The following is an 11,733-nucleotide window of genomic DNA, read 5'->3' on the forward strand; positions in this document are numbered from 1 at the left end:
ATATTTGCATCATTCCTCTGTCAACAAGCTACTATAAGTTTCTTATTGCTGTGCACATCCAGGCAGTCAATGGTGGATGCCAATTTTTGTGTTGCAACTGACTGAAAGATAATGGTGTGAATGTCCTGGTATTTACATGGTTTATGGCCCTCAGTCTGAGAAGCCAACAGAGAGCCTTTTTAAGCTTTGGAGTTTCACCCCAGCAGCCTGAAAATTGTTCTTGTTCTCTTTTTCTAATTCTTTTCAATTTGCATCGTTTCTTGCCAGTTTTGCCATGCAGAGAGTCCTTTTGGTGTCTTATCATCATCATCGTCATCATTTGTGTTCTGCCTTGAGGCAGGTTCTGGGCGTATTGTCTGCTGATGCTTTATTGTAATCTGTTTTCTTCGCAATTTTTACACTTACACTTGTTAGCGTTTAAAGGTAAGTAATTGCAGAAGCCCTCCATTTGTTTGTGTTAGGAAGGAGAAAGCATTGCAATGGCCTACCTTCGGAGGCTTCATTGATGAACTGGACGTGAATATGATATTTGAGACACTATCACCTGAACCATTTTTACCACTCCATTCTTTTTTTGCCCCCACCATGCTTCCACCAGAGTGTGTACAGGGAACAAATCCCTTTTAGGCGCTTTTGGAGTTGTGTGTGCATAGACTATGTTTCGCCAGGGCAGCAATTCCTAAAACTAAAGTTCATTTCCCATAGGAACTTGCCAATGATAATGAAGGTGACAACCACATTCAATGTCATTGGGTCCAACTCCTAACAGTCTGACACTGGAGAGCTTGAACAAAAGCCAAGCTTTTGCATTCAACAGATGACAGATGCCCTCTTCCATAGGGCATCCGACTTCATTCAATCCGGTCTATCCCCCGCATGGAAAAGAGACTCATTGATCAGTTTCCACAAGATTTCTGGCTTCTTCAGAATGCAGGGGCAATCAATGGAACCAACTTGCTGTGCATGAAAGATATAGTCATCGCACTGTTTGCCTGTATGCATGGTGTTATTACTAAATGCACTAGTGACTCCAATAGTCAAATATCAGTATTGTGTCTGTCTATTTTATAAGATGTTTGATTTGGACACTGTTTTTATTACTAATGGGAAGGGTTAGCACTCATTAAATGCGCTAAATGTCTGTAATGTGCAACTTAGGATCCGACCATTCAAGAACTATTCAGGACACCTTTGTCCTTTATCATTCCACCATGAATTATTTAGTAATAGGGGCTAGGTGGTTGAATGCTGGGGGACAAAATGTCTTGTGATCTTTCTCTTTAAGTTTACCTCAACATTTCTGGAAAAAGGAAAGAGAACACAAACAACATTTTAAAACTTTAGAGAAAGAAAGGCTGCAAGAAATACATGTTTTAAAAGTGATTTCAGAAGTTAGATTGTTTATCTCCCATCACCTCTCCCCTCAATCTGAGCTAATATCTACTCACTGCTTTTTATAGTGCTATGTAGTTGATCTGCAAGGTAAGCATGTGTAAGTTCCCTGATTTGTCATTGACTTTGTCATGGTGTAGGTTGATTTTTTTTTAAGCAAATTACAGTATAAGTACAATGTGACAGCACATTTGTGCTTGCCATCTAATAGTATGAGTTGTCATATACTTGCAGCAAACCCAGGTCCAATATTATTTCTTTTCCTTTGAAAGGATGCTAAAATTTTCTGTTAACTTGATTAAAGAATTGGAGTCATTTTGTGTTTGGAAATGCAGATGGCTGATGATTATAGCAATTAGTGGTCATTAAATCTAAGCTTTTGAATCTAAAGTCCAGTAAAACTCCCACATTGCATGTGTCAGGAGTCCAGTTTTGAAATAGAGTCAAATAAACCTGTTGGCTAACTGGTCTATCCCTGACATGTGTAATTTCTTAAAGGCACTCATGACTTGAATCATCAAACAGCAATACTGTGCCTATCTCTTTAGAGATTGTTTGTTGGATTGTTTGATTTGGACATTGTTTCAATCTCCTCTGATAAATGATTGGCATGTCAATCTGCTTTTAGACATCTGGCTGGATCTAATACTGGGTAGAACAATTCATAGAATTCTGAAACCAAACTGCAAAGTGATACTCAGACTCCAATCAGTACTAATGCATCACATTTGTCGATGGGCGAGGATTATTGGAAATATCAGGCTGATGCAATATTGGGTTGCAATGTCTGACAGTAGAGGTGAAGTGCACGGGTTTAGAGAATTCCAACGTGTACCTGACTCTCGAGTGCTTGAGAATGCCACTGCATGCAAAGCAGAACAAGATTATTTTCACTTTTGAAATAAAAGTACAAATTTAAAACCAAATCTAGTTCAATTGAACAAATAGAGTCATAGAGATGTACAGCATGGAAACAGACCCGTCAGTCCAACCCACCCATGCTGACAAGATATCCCACCCCAATCTAGTCCCACCTGCCAGCACCCGGCCCATATCCCTCCAAACCCTTCCTATTCATATACCCATCCAAATGCCTGTTAAAATGTTGCAATTGTACCAGCCTCCACCACTTCATCTGGCAGCTCATTCCATACACGTACCACCCTCTGCGTGAAAAAGTTGCCCCTTAGGTCTCTTATATATCTTTCCCCTCTAGTTCTGGACTCCCCGACCCCAGGAATAAGACTTTGCCTATTTACCCTATCCATGTCCCTCGTAATTTTGTAAACCTCTATAAGGAAATGTTGAGATGTGTGGCGTTTTTGAATGGTCTCAGATCATTCAACAATATAATGCTACTAGAATCTGAAATGTTCAAGGTCAGCCTATGTTTACTTAATTAAAACACTAATATAGGCTGAGTATTGTTATTTTCATCACTGCATCTGTTTTATGCTCTCACCATGTTTCTGGCCATGTTGAATAGCTCCGTTCTATAACTTGACTCCAGAAGAATTGAAGAATTAAATTCCTAAGGAGTGGCGATTCCTGCATAACCCCATTTACTGCTTCAGGAGTCAGCTCATGGGAAAACATTAAGTAATGGGCACTTGCCTTGAACTGTCAATATCACTATTTCGAGGGATATGGCAGAGAATATAGATGTTTAAGATCTTGGAGATGTCCCTGTCTTGTCTTCATGCTGCTTATATCAGTGGGCTCCCAAGGTTGTGCTACTTATGGTAATGTACAACTGCTTTCATGTAACTGAGAACAAGAAAAATGTGTATTGTACCAAAGGAATTTCAAAAGCATGACAGTATCTATTGTGGAAACAATATCACTCCTCTCACTGCAGTGGTTCATAGTCAAGGTCCATCACCACTTTTTCAACAACTGTGAATGGGAAATAAATGGGGTCTTGCTAGGAGTACCCACGTCCTGAGAACAAATGACAAAAAAATCTATCAGCGCAAGCAAGATAAATATGTATTAAAATATGTTGTCCATGAGTTTTAAATTGCTGAAAAAATAAGATAAATTTTACTTCATTTGAAACCAGTTTATAAACTGTTTGAAAGCAATGCAAATATTGTGGGTCTTCTCTGTCGAGACAGAGAGAGAGCGAGACAATGTCTCACTGATCATGTGGGTGAGTTTCAACTCGGCACAAAATTAAACTATGCAATTTCTCTCCGGCCAATACAGTTGATATTTAGTTTATTTTCAGGACTCCTACGTTTGCCGGTGGCCTCTTTGCGATCTCCAAAGCTTACTTTGAGCTGATTGGAACATACGACAACCAGATGGAAATATGGGGAGGAGAGAATGTGGAAATGTCATTCAGGGTAAACGCAAATGCTTATGTTTATAATGCTGACCCCTTGGTTGTGTCTGTTGAGATTTAAGTATGAGTGAGGTCCTTTGGCCTAATGTACGAAGGTGCTGTCTGTTGTTATAGTGTGGTGGGTGGGGGAACAAACACCTCAGACACTGTTCCTGCTGTTGATCACTGTCCTATGAGCTCAGCTGGAAAGTGTGTGGATGTTTGATGAGAACAGAATCCAATGTGGCTCTGATGCTTACAGGACAAAACCCAGGACTGCGCATAAAGAATGGCTATCTCCTATCATAAGTATTTGTCATTGGCGAAAAAAACATCTAAGTATTTTTGTTTTATCAAGTTTAATGGATTGGAGCATTTTACATGAAAATATTTGCTTTGTTCTTGCAAATTATAATTATTAATTTTGATATTACTCTTAAGCAGCTGACAGAAGTTCTCTTGACCTCGTTAGTAAGTCTCACTGGTACCATTTCAGCATTTGGGTTCTGGAGTGAATTTCCTGGCTATGCCTTTGGAGTCTGTTAAGATGAGGATTCTGCAAAGTCCTCATTATTATCTCTGCTGGAATAATGACTGTCTGTCTAGCCAATGGAAAGTTCAGGTCTGTCATAATGCATATCGTAGTACAGGCCCTCACCGACCTGTGAAAGCAATCTGAAGCCCACCTAACCTACACTATTCCATTATCATCCATATGTTTATCCAATGACCATTTAAGTGCCCTTAAAATTGGCGAGTCTACTACTGTTGCAGCCAAAAACTGACAGGCATCAGCTGTGACTCCATAGTAATACCCAAGTCAACAGCTTCTTGGTTCAAGCGCCACTTCAGGATTTGAGCTCATAATCAAGGTTGGCACTCCAGTGCAGTACTGACAGAGTGCTACACTGTAAGTGCCACCTTTTTGTTGAGACATTGTACACCCACTTGGGTAGACATAAAATATCCCACAGCATTATTTGAAAACAAACAGCCAAATTGGCTTTGTGTCCAAGCCAACATTTATCCCTCAATGAACATCTAAATAAAGTGACATCTGTCATCCAATCTGGTCATTTATTTCATTGCTGCTTACGGAATATTGCTGTGCGCAAATTGACTATTTTGTTGCTTACATTATAACACTGATTACATTTCAGAATGACTTAATTGGTTGTAAAGCATTTTGAGAGGTCCGAAGGTTGTGAAAGGTGCTTTGTAAATGCCTGTCATAGGAAAATGAAATTATTACTAATATTTTTAAGAGCAAGTCTCCTGTTAACCTGGCAGATCAGACAGTATGGCTACTCGGCAGAAGGCTGTCATTTTATATGCAGCCTCCTATTCTCCATAGCCTCCTTCACTCATTTGTGTCCCCCTTGGTGGCCACGTGTTCAGCCATTTAAGCTCCACACTCGAGGAAGCCCTCTTTTAAAGTGACCTACCTTACCAAGCTTTGGTCACTCCTCTTCTTTGTCTCTTTGTTCTGTCTAATGACACTTTTGAGAATTGCTTTTGATCTTCTCTGCTAAAGGTACTGAGTAATTTGGGTATTTGTTGGGTGTGCTGGACTCTGGTACTGCAATCCTAGCCGTTTCCTCACTGAATCAGTTTATTCTGTTCTTGAAACATCCTCCATCAATCACATCTAATGCAATATTTATATTCAATGAGCAATATAATTTAACCATGCAAAAAATGGCCCTGGCTTTATTTTTGGGAAGATTCATGAATGTTTGGTAATTGTGCAACATAAATCAGTGTTCCCTCCCAGATTGTTGTCTAAATTACGAAGCCCCTTTTTTTAATGAGATATAGAGAGGAGGTATCTAAAGGAAGAGGTGTTTAATTCTGCATTGATTAATACTTTGAAGTGGAACTGGATCGTTGTCTCATTTGGAATGAAAATTGAAAATTACAAAAGTAGTAATGTAAAGGTGATCTTGGCTGAGGGAGTTGCAAGTAAAGGGAAATGAAGCCACGTTTGCAGTCATTTTGTTTGGACAATGGAAGGGCCAGGTTTGTTCACTTGAAATGTTGTTCCTCTAAGCTTGTGAATATAGAACATGCTTTAATGTAATTAAGCTTTAATGTAATTAATGTATAAAAACTGCTCCCTATTAGTTGGCTGTGAAAAATAATTCATTTTGGAAGGCAGCACTTCTATCCACTTAAACCTACATGGAATGTCCAAGTTAATTGACAAAACTGATGCCTTAGAGTTAGATGTTTGTGGAGCTAAGGCAAAATCTATCAGAAGGTGACAAAATAGAACTGTCATGCACGTCACAGTGATTCATTCCAAAGATTTTTTTTTAAAAACTCAACTGTTTTACTGCTTGTCAGCTTTTTGACATTGAGACTGGCTGATGGACTGGATCAGTATCCATTCTGTAAAATAGTATGGGGTCTGATACCTGAATACTTAAGGAATTCTGGAACATGAAGAGCTGTATTTCAGCTGAAACATTAGCCTTAGGACCTTACCTCCCCCTCCAGTGGATAGAAAAGATGTCACAGCACTTTTGCAAAGAGAGAGAACTTCTCCACAGTGCTCTGGACAGTATTCATCCCTGAACTAATTATTACATTGATGTCAGTGGGCATTTTGCTCTGCAAATTGACTTCTGTAGTTCCTACATTACAACAGTGATCCACTTAAAGTACTTAATTTGCTATAACATTGTGAAAAGTACGATTTAAATGCAAACTCTTTCTATCTACCATTTTGAAAAGAAAACACTCAACTGTGCGATGAATGGGTTGTGGTAGAAAATGGATTCTCTTTAAATTAGAGTAAAATGAATTAAATGGCCTTCCTTAACTGTGCTGATTTTATAAATGGTTTAACAACTGAAGACAGGTTTTTTTTTTAAAATGTACAGCATAGTTTCTCATGGGAACACAATCAAGTTGGGAAGACACAGAATGTAAAGAAATATAACGTAGGGAAAGCTCTTTTAGGGATGCTTAACATGTGCTTGTAGGGTGGCTTTGGCAGGGTGCATAGGAAGAGATGAGCAGGTTTACTGAAATTTATGCTAAATTTGGCTCCTTTATCAAGGCACCAAAGTCAGAAAGCTGCTTTCTGTGAAACCATATATGTTTGGATGAAGTGTTGGTGTATGAGATGTGGGAAGAAATAGTATAGATTTTAAATTGAGACTACTCAACAGTCTTGGAGAAGCTAACTTGATTGAGCATGCAAGCATGAAAAAGATGAAGATACATTTTACAACTAATTAACAAACTCCGTACCTGTACTGATGATTCACACTGTCTGAGTCCATAACCCCTCACAGTCTGTTCCCTCTGATCACGCTGTCTTCAGCCACTATTCAAAGAAAAATAAAATTAAAAATCACACAACACCAGGTTATGGTCCAACAGGCTTATTCGGAAGCACTAGCTTTCAGAGTTGTGTGATTTTTAACTTTGTACATCGCAGTCCAACACCGGCAACTCCAAATCATGTCAAACAAAAATATATATTTAAACAGTATGTTAGATGGCTACAATCTTAATGAGGTCAATTTTTATTTAAAAGTTCCAGAACCAAGGGTCTTTCTCTTCAAATGGGAAAATAAAATCTATTATTTTGTTCCATGTTTTATTCCGTGTGAAAAAGGTTGATAAACCAAAATAACTGTCTATTGGCTATATGTCCAAACAAAGATAATTCTGTATTAATTTTTTTACTGATTTTTGGCATTGGCTAATGGCATATTGTCTGACTGCTTTGTTTTAGGTCTGGCAATGTGGTGGGCAGTTGGAAATCATTCCTTGCTCGGTGGTGGGCCATGTGTTCCGTACCAAGAGCCCTCACAGCTTCCCAAAAGGTGTGCAGGTAATTGCCCGCAACCAAGTGCGCCTGGCTGAAGTCTGGATGGATCACTACAAGGAGCTGTTTTACAGGAGAAATCAGCAAGCAGCAAAGATGGCACAGGAGGTGGGTGATACAACTGGAATTTTTTTTAAACCATCAATTGTAATCATTTTAATTTTTCCCCACCAAATAATGCAAGTGTTTGGTTAAGGTGAGCAAAACCATGCCCCCTATGTTCCAGTTTCTCTCTTAGAATCCTCATTATGTATTTCTTGGGTTAATCATCCTCAATTGCAACTTACTGAAGTTGACATGGTCTTGCATTACACTACTAGATACCTTTTCTGAATATTCGACACAGGTAAACACTGACAACTATAGTAATATATTTACTATGAATAAAGAAAGTACAAAGTCCAACAAATGCTCACTATATTAACATAAACAGGTGAAAGTCCATAATGCATTCTATTGTTCTTTAGTCAAAGTAACTAAGGAAACAACTGTTTCTGAAGGTTGACAGAGCAAATCCTGAGGAAAATTTAATTTAACAAGGGACAATTTCAGGTGCATTCAACAAAACCATTAAAGCAGAGTGAGAAATATTTCTTTGACCATAGAATTTTGAAAAAAAATGACAACTGTTTGAGGACTTTGTTCACTTGAAAGATGTAATACAACATTATGTTCAAATATACAATAGCAGGGCAGCTATGGGGATGGATGGAGTTTACATAATGTTAGAAGAGAGATGTTTTCATCAATTGATCAGAAGGATGTAACAATTATAGAATCAAAATGATCATCTTTAATTACAAATGCAATTATAACATTTACATGGTTATAATCTTCTTCTGTTCTGTCACACACTCTCATCCATCCTTCGCCTCCACCACCCTTTATCTGTTAGACTGATCAACTATCTTATCATTTCTTGCCATGTCAGACAATCTGACTTGACGCACTTCCAGTACACAATGATAATGGCATACATTCCATGTAATACACCAAGGTAACCACTATGTGGGAGTAGAATTTAGCAAGACCAGAGTATTATGACCAAAATATAGTGTAAAGTGGGTAAAATAAAAATCCAGTTGAAATCTCAACACAATTTTTTTTTCTTGATGAAGCATGGCATCTCTCAGAAAATGGCTGAGGGTGTTTTATATTTAGTATTGTTTGGAGCATTTAGGTTTTGAAGGATAGTGGAAAAAGGATTTTCTCCCCCAGGTTTTGTGAACATACCTGGTGTGGCTTCTTTTAAAACAGGTTATTTAAAATTCACTGGACATCGAAAGTCTTTTTTTTAAACAAGGCTTCCTGTATATCATATGATGGGTGATAACTGCTTTCTTGTAGACGCCAGCTTGGGTTGTTTGGAACAGTGAGTGGTTGAATAGGATCTTGTTTTATGTGGTTGAGTTGGAGGAAAGCCTGCTATGGACAAGTCTCAGAACATTCTATGCTTTATCCTTTTGCCTTCAAGAATAACCCATTGGCCAAAATGACTTTCATTTTCAGAAAGTAAAAGAGCTTTCTTTCCTCCTTGTTTTCTTTCCTATTTTCCTTAAGAGAGTGTTTGAATATATATTGTGTGGATATTTAGAGGAATGAGCATTAATACTTTTATATTACTGATTGTACATTAACAAAGTAGTTTAGTTTTATTGAATAAGTTTTGGTTTGATAATCACATATTTAGTGAGAAGCCTGATCAGTAGATCTTGTTATCTGACGCACCTCGTCATCTAGATGATTGAAAGAAGTAACTTTACATTATGACTTGTGGAGTAGTGGAACTAGACCAATGGTGCACTCCTCCAGCCTCAGTAGTAACAATCTGTTGCTCTGGCTTTTTTTTAGAAAAGTTATGGCGATCTTTCAGAAAGGTTTCAGTTGAAGGAGCATATAAAATGCAAGAACTTTACCTGGTACCTGCAAAACGTGTATCCTGAAATCTTTATACCTGATTTCTCTCCAGTGCGTTATGGGGCAGTAAGTAAAATTCTGCATTTAAATAACATGTGTTTGACTGTTTAAAGCAAAATTGACTTGAAGCTCAGTGATGCTTTCTAACCTGTTTTGAAATTCACTTTGCAAAATGTTAATGGACCTTGAAATTAGGTTGCGTTTGTAGCCAAAGCCACCACGAGGGGGAGCACCACACTTGTTTGTGCAAAATTGATGTGACACTAATAAAACAGAAGACTGTTCACTAACATTGAAAAGCTTATGGTGACCCAGGAGATTGTCCTTGCTTTGTTCCAGTTGCAATTATATGTAAAATGTCTTGGAGTTCGTGACATAGATAAAACCTCCTTCAGTTAGCTTCACAACAGAAAGGTGAATCCAAACTGCTACTCATCTAGGTTCAATCATGGTATACAGCCTACATTACATAGTGAAGCCAAAATTGCTTCAGAATAATGTAAAATATGCAACAGATGTCATGTCTGCCTTCTATCCTCAAGGTATTCTTTTTCTCTCCCATGAATAGTGTGACATTAGAAGATAAGAACTGGTAACAGGAGTAGGCAATTCAGCCCTTGAAACCTGCTCCACCATTCAGTAAGATCATGGTTGATCTCATCTCTGCCTCGACTGCACTTTCCTGACCATAACCCTTTAAATAATCTCTCAATCCCGTCCTCAAATTTATTCAGTGTCCTAGCGTTCACTGCACTCTGGGGAGTAAATTCCACAGATTCATAACTCTTTTGAGAGATGTAATCTCTCCTCATCATCTCTGTTTTAAATTTGCTATCCCTGTCATGAACTATGACCTCTCATTTTAGATTGGCCCGCAAGGGAAAACATCCGCTTTATACCTGCTTGGTCAATCCCCTTTAGTGTCGTCTTTACTTCAATTTATTCTCCTCTTATTCTTAACTCCAGCGAGTACAGGCCGAAGCTGCTCAGTCTCTCCTCGTAAGATATGTCTTTCATCTCTGAAATTAATCTAGTGAATCTTCTCTCTACCACCTCTAATTCAATTATATCCTTCCTCCAGCAAAGGGACCAAAGCTGTACACAGTACTCCAGATGTAGTCTCAACAATACAACCGTACGGTTATAACAACACTTGCCTACTTTTATACTCCATCCCTTTAGCAATAAATGCCAAAATTTCATTTGCCCTCCTCATTACCTGCTGTACCTGCAGACTAGCTTTCTGTGATTCATGCACAAGGACACTCAGGTTCCTCTGCATGGAAGTATTTTGATGTTCCTCTCCATTTAGATAACTTGCCTTTTTATTCTTCTGATCATAATGGATAATTTTTCACTTATCCACATTAAACATCCTCTGCCAAATTATGACCCATGCAATTAAACTATCCATATTCATTTCCAAGTTTCTTTCTTCATTGCGACTTCAGTGCGCTATGTGCTTGATGTGGGAGGTCAACGACTCTGGTGTGTCTGGCTCGTATATGTGTGGAAAGTGTGTGCACATTCAGCTATTGACCGAGCATATTGCAGTGCTAATGAAAGAACTCGAGGGCCTTAGGCTTATCCGAGAGAATGAGATCTTTCTGGACAAGACCTTCAGCAAGGTTATTACACCAATCATGCCAGAAGAGAGCAGAAAAGAGCAGACGATGAGGCAGGCAGAGAGGAGACAGGTGCAAGAGACCCTGGGAGAAGTACCTGCCAGGAACAAGTTGAAGCTTTTGGAAACCGTAGAGACTGATGACACTGCCAGTTCGCAAGGCGGCCAGGTCTGTCAATCAAATGTTGGCGCAGAGGCAGAGCGGAAGAGTCGGACATCGCACAGAGCCGTGGTAATAGGGGACTCCATCGTGAGAGGAACTGACCGGGGTTTTTGTGGCAGCAGACGGGATTTAAGGATGGTGCGTTGCTTTCCTGGTGCTGGAGTGAAAGACATCGCGGACAGAGTGCAGGAAATCCTCAAGGATGAGGGTGAAGAGCCAGAGGTGGTGGTACATGTCAGCACAAATGATGTCGGGAAGAAGAGGAGGAACATACTACAGCGAGACTTCGGAGAACTAGGAAGAAGGCTGAAAAGCAGGACGTCCAAGGTGGTTATCTCCGGTTTGCTTCCAGTTCCTCGGGCTAGTGTGGCCAGAAACAGGGAGATAATGGACTTGAACGCGTGGTTGGGGAACTGGTGCAGGAAGCAAGGATTTAAGTTCTTGGATCACTGGGATATATTTTGTGGTAA

General features: G+C 39.1%; 1 protein-coding gene across 7 annotated transcripts in view; it reads left to right on the forward strand.

Moving 5' to 3' along the window:
• LOC122543355 (polypeptide N-acetylgalactosaminyltransferase 6-like) overlaps positions 1 to 11,733 on the forward strand; it is an 88,771-nt gene that overhangs the window by 52,918 nt on the left and 24,120 nt on the right. For 6 of the 7 annotated variants that reach the window (XM_043681949.1, XM_043681948.1, XM_043681951.1 and 3 more), the window contains 3 exons: positions 3,623 to 3,740; positions 7,467 to 7,667; positions 9,411 to 9,542. In XM_043681949.1, coding sequence (XP_043537884.1) covers positions 3,623 to 3,740; positions 7,467 to 7,667; positions 9,411 to 9,542 — 451 coding nt within the window. The remainder of the gene's footprint in view (positions 1 to 3,622; positions 3,741 to 7,466; positions 7,668 to 9,410; positions 9,543 to 11,733) is intronic. The other variant, XM_043681955.1, reaches the window with a different exon arrangement.

The sequence above is a fragment of the Chiloscyllium plagiosum genome, chromosome 43, assembly GCF_004010195.1.
Source record: "Chiloscyllium plagiosum isolate BGI_BamShark_2017 chromosome 43, ASM401019v2, whole genome shotgun sequence".
NCBI lineage: Eukaryota > Metazoa > Chordata > Chondrichthyes > Orectolobiformes > Hemiscylliidae > Chiloscyllium > Chiloscyllium plagiosum.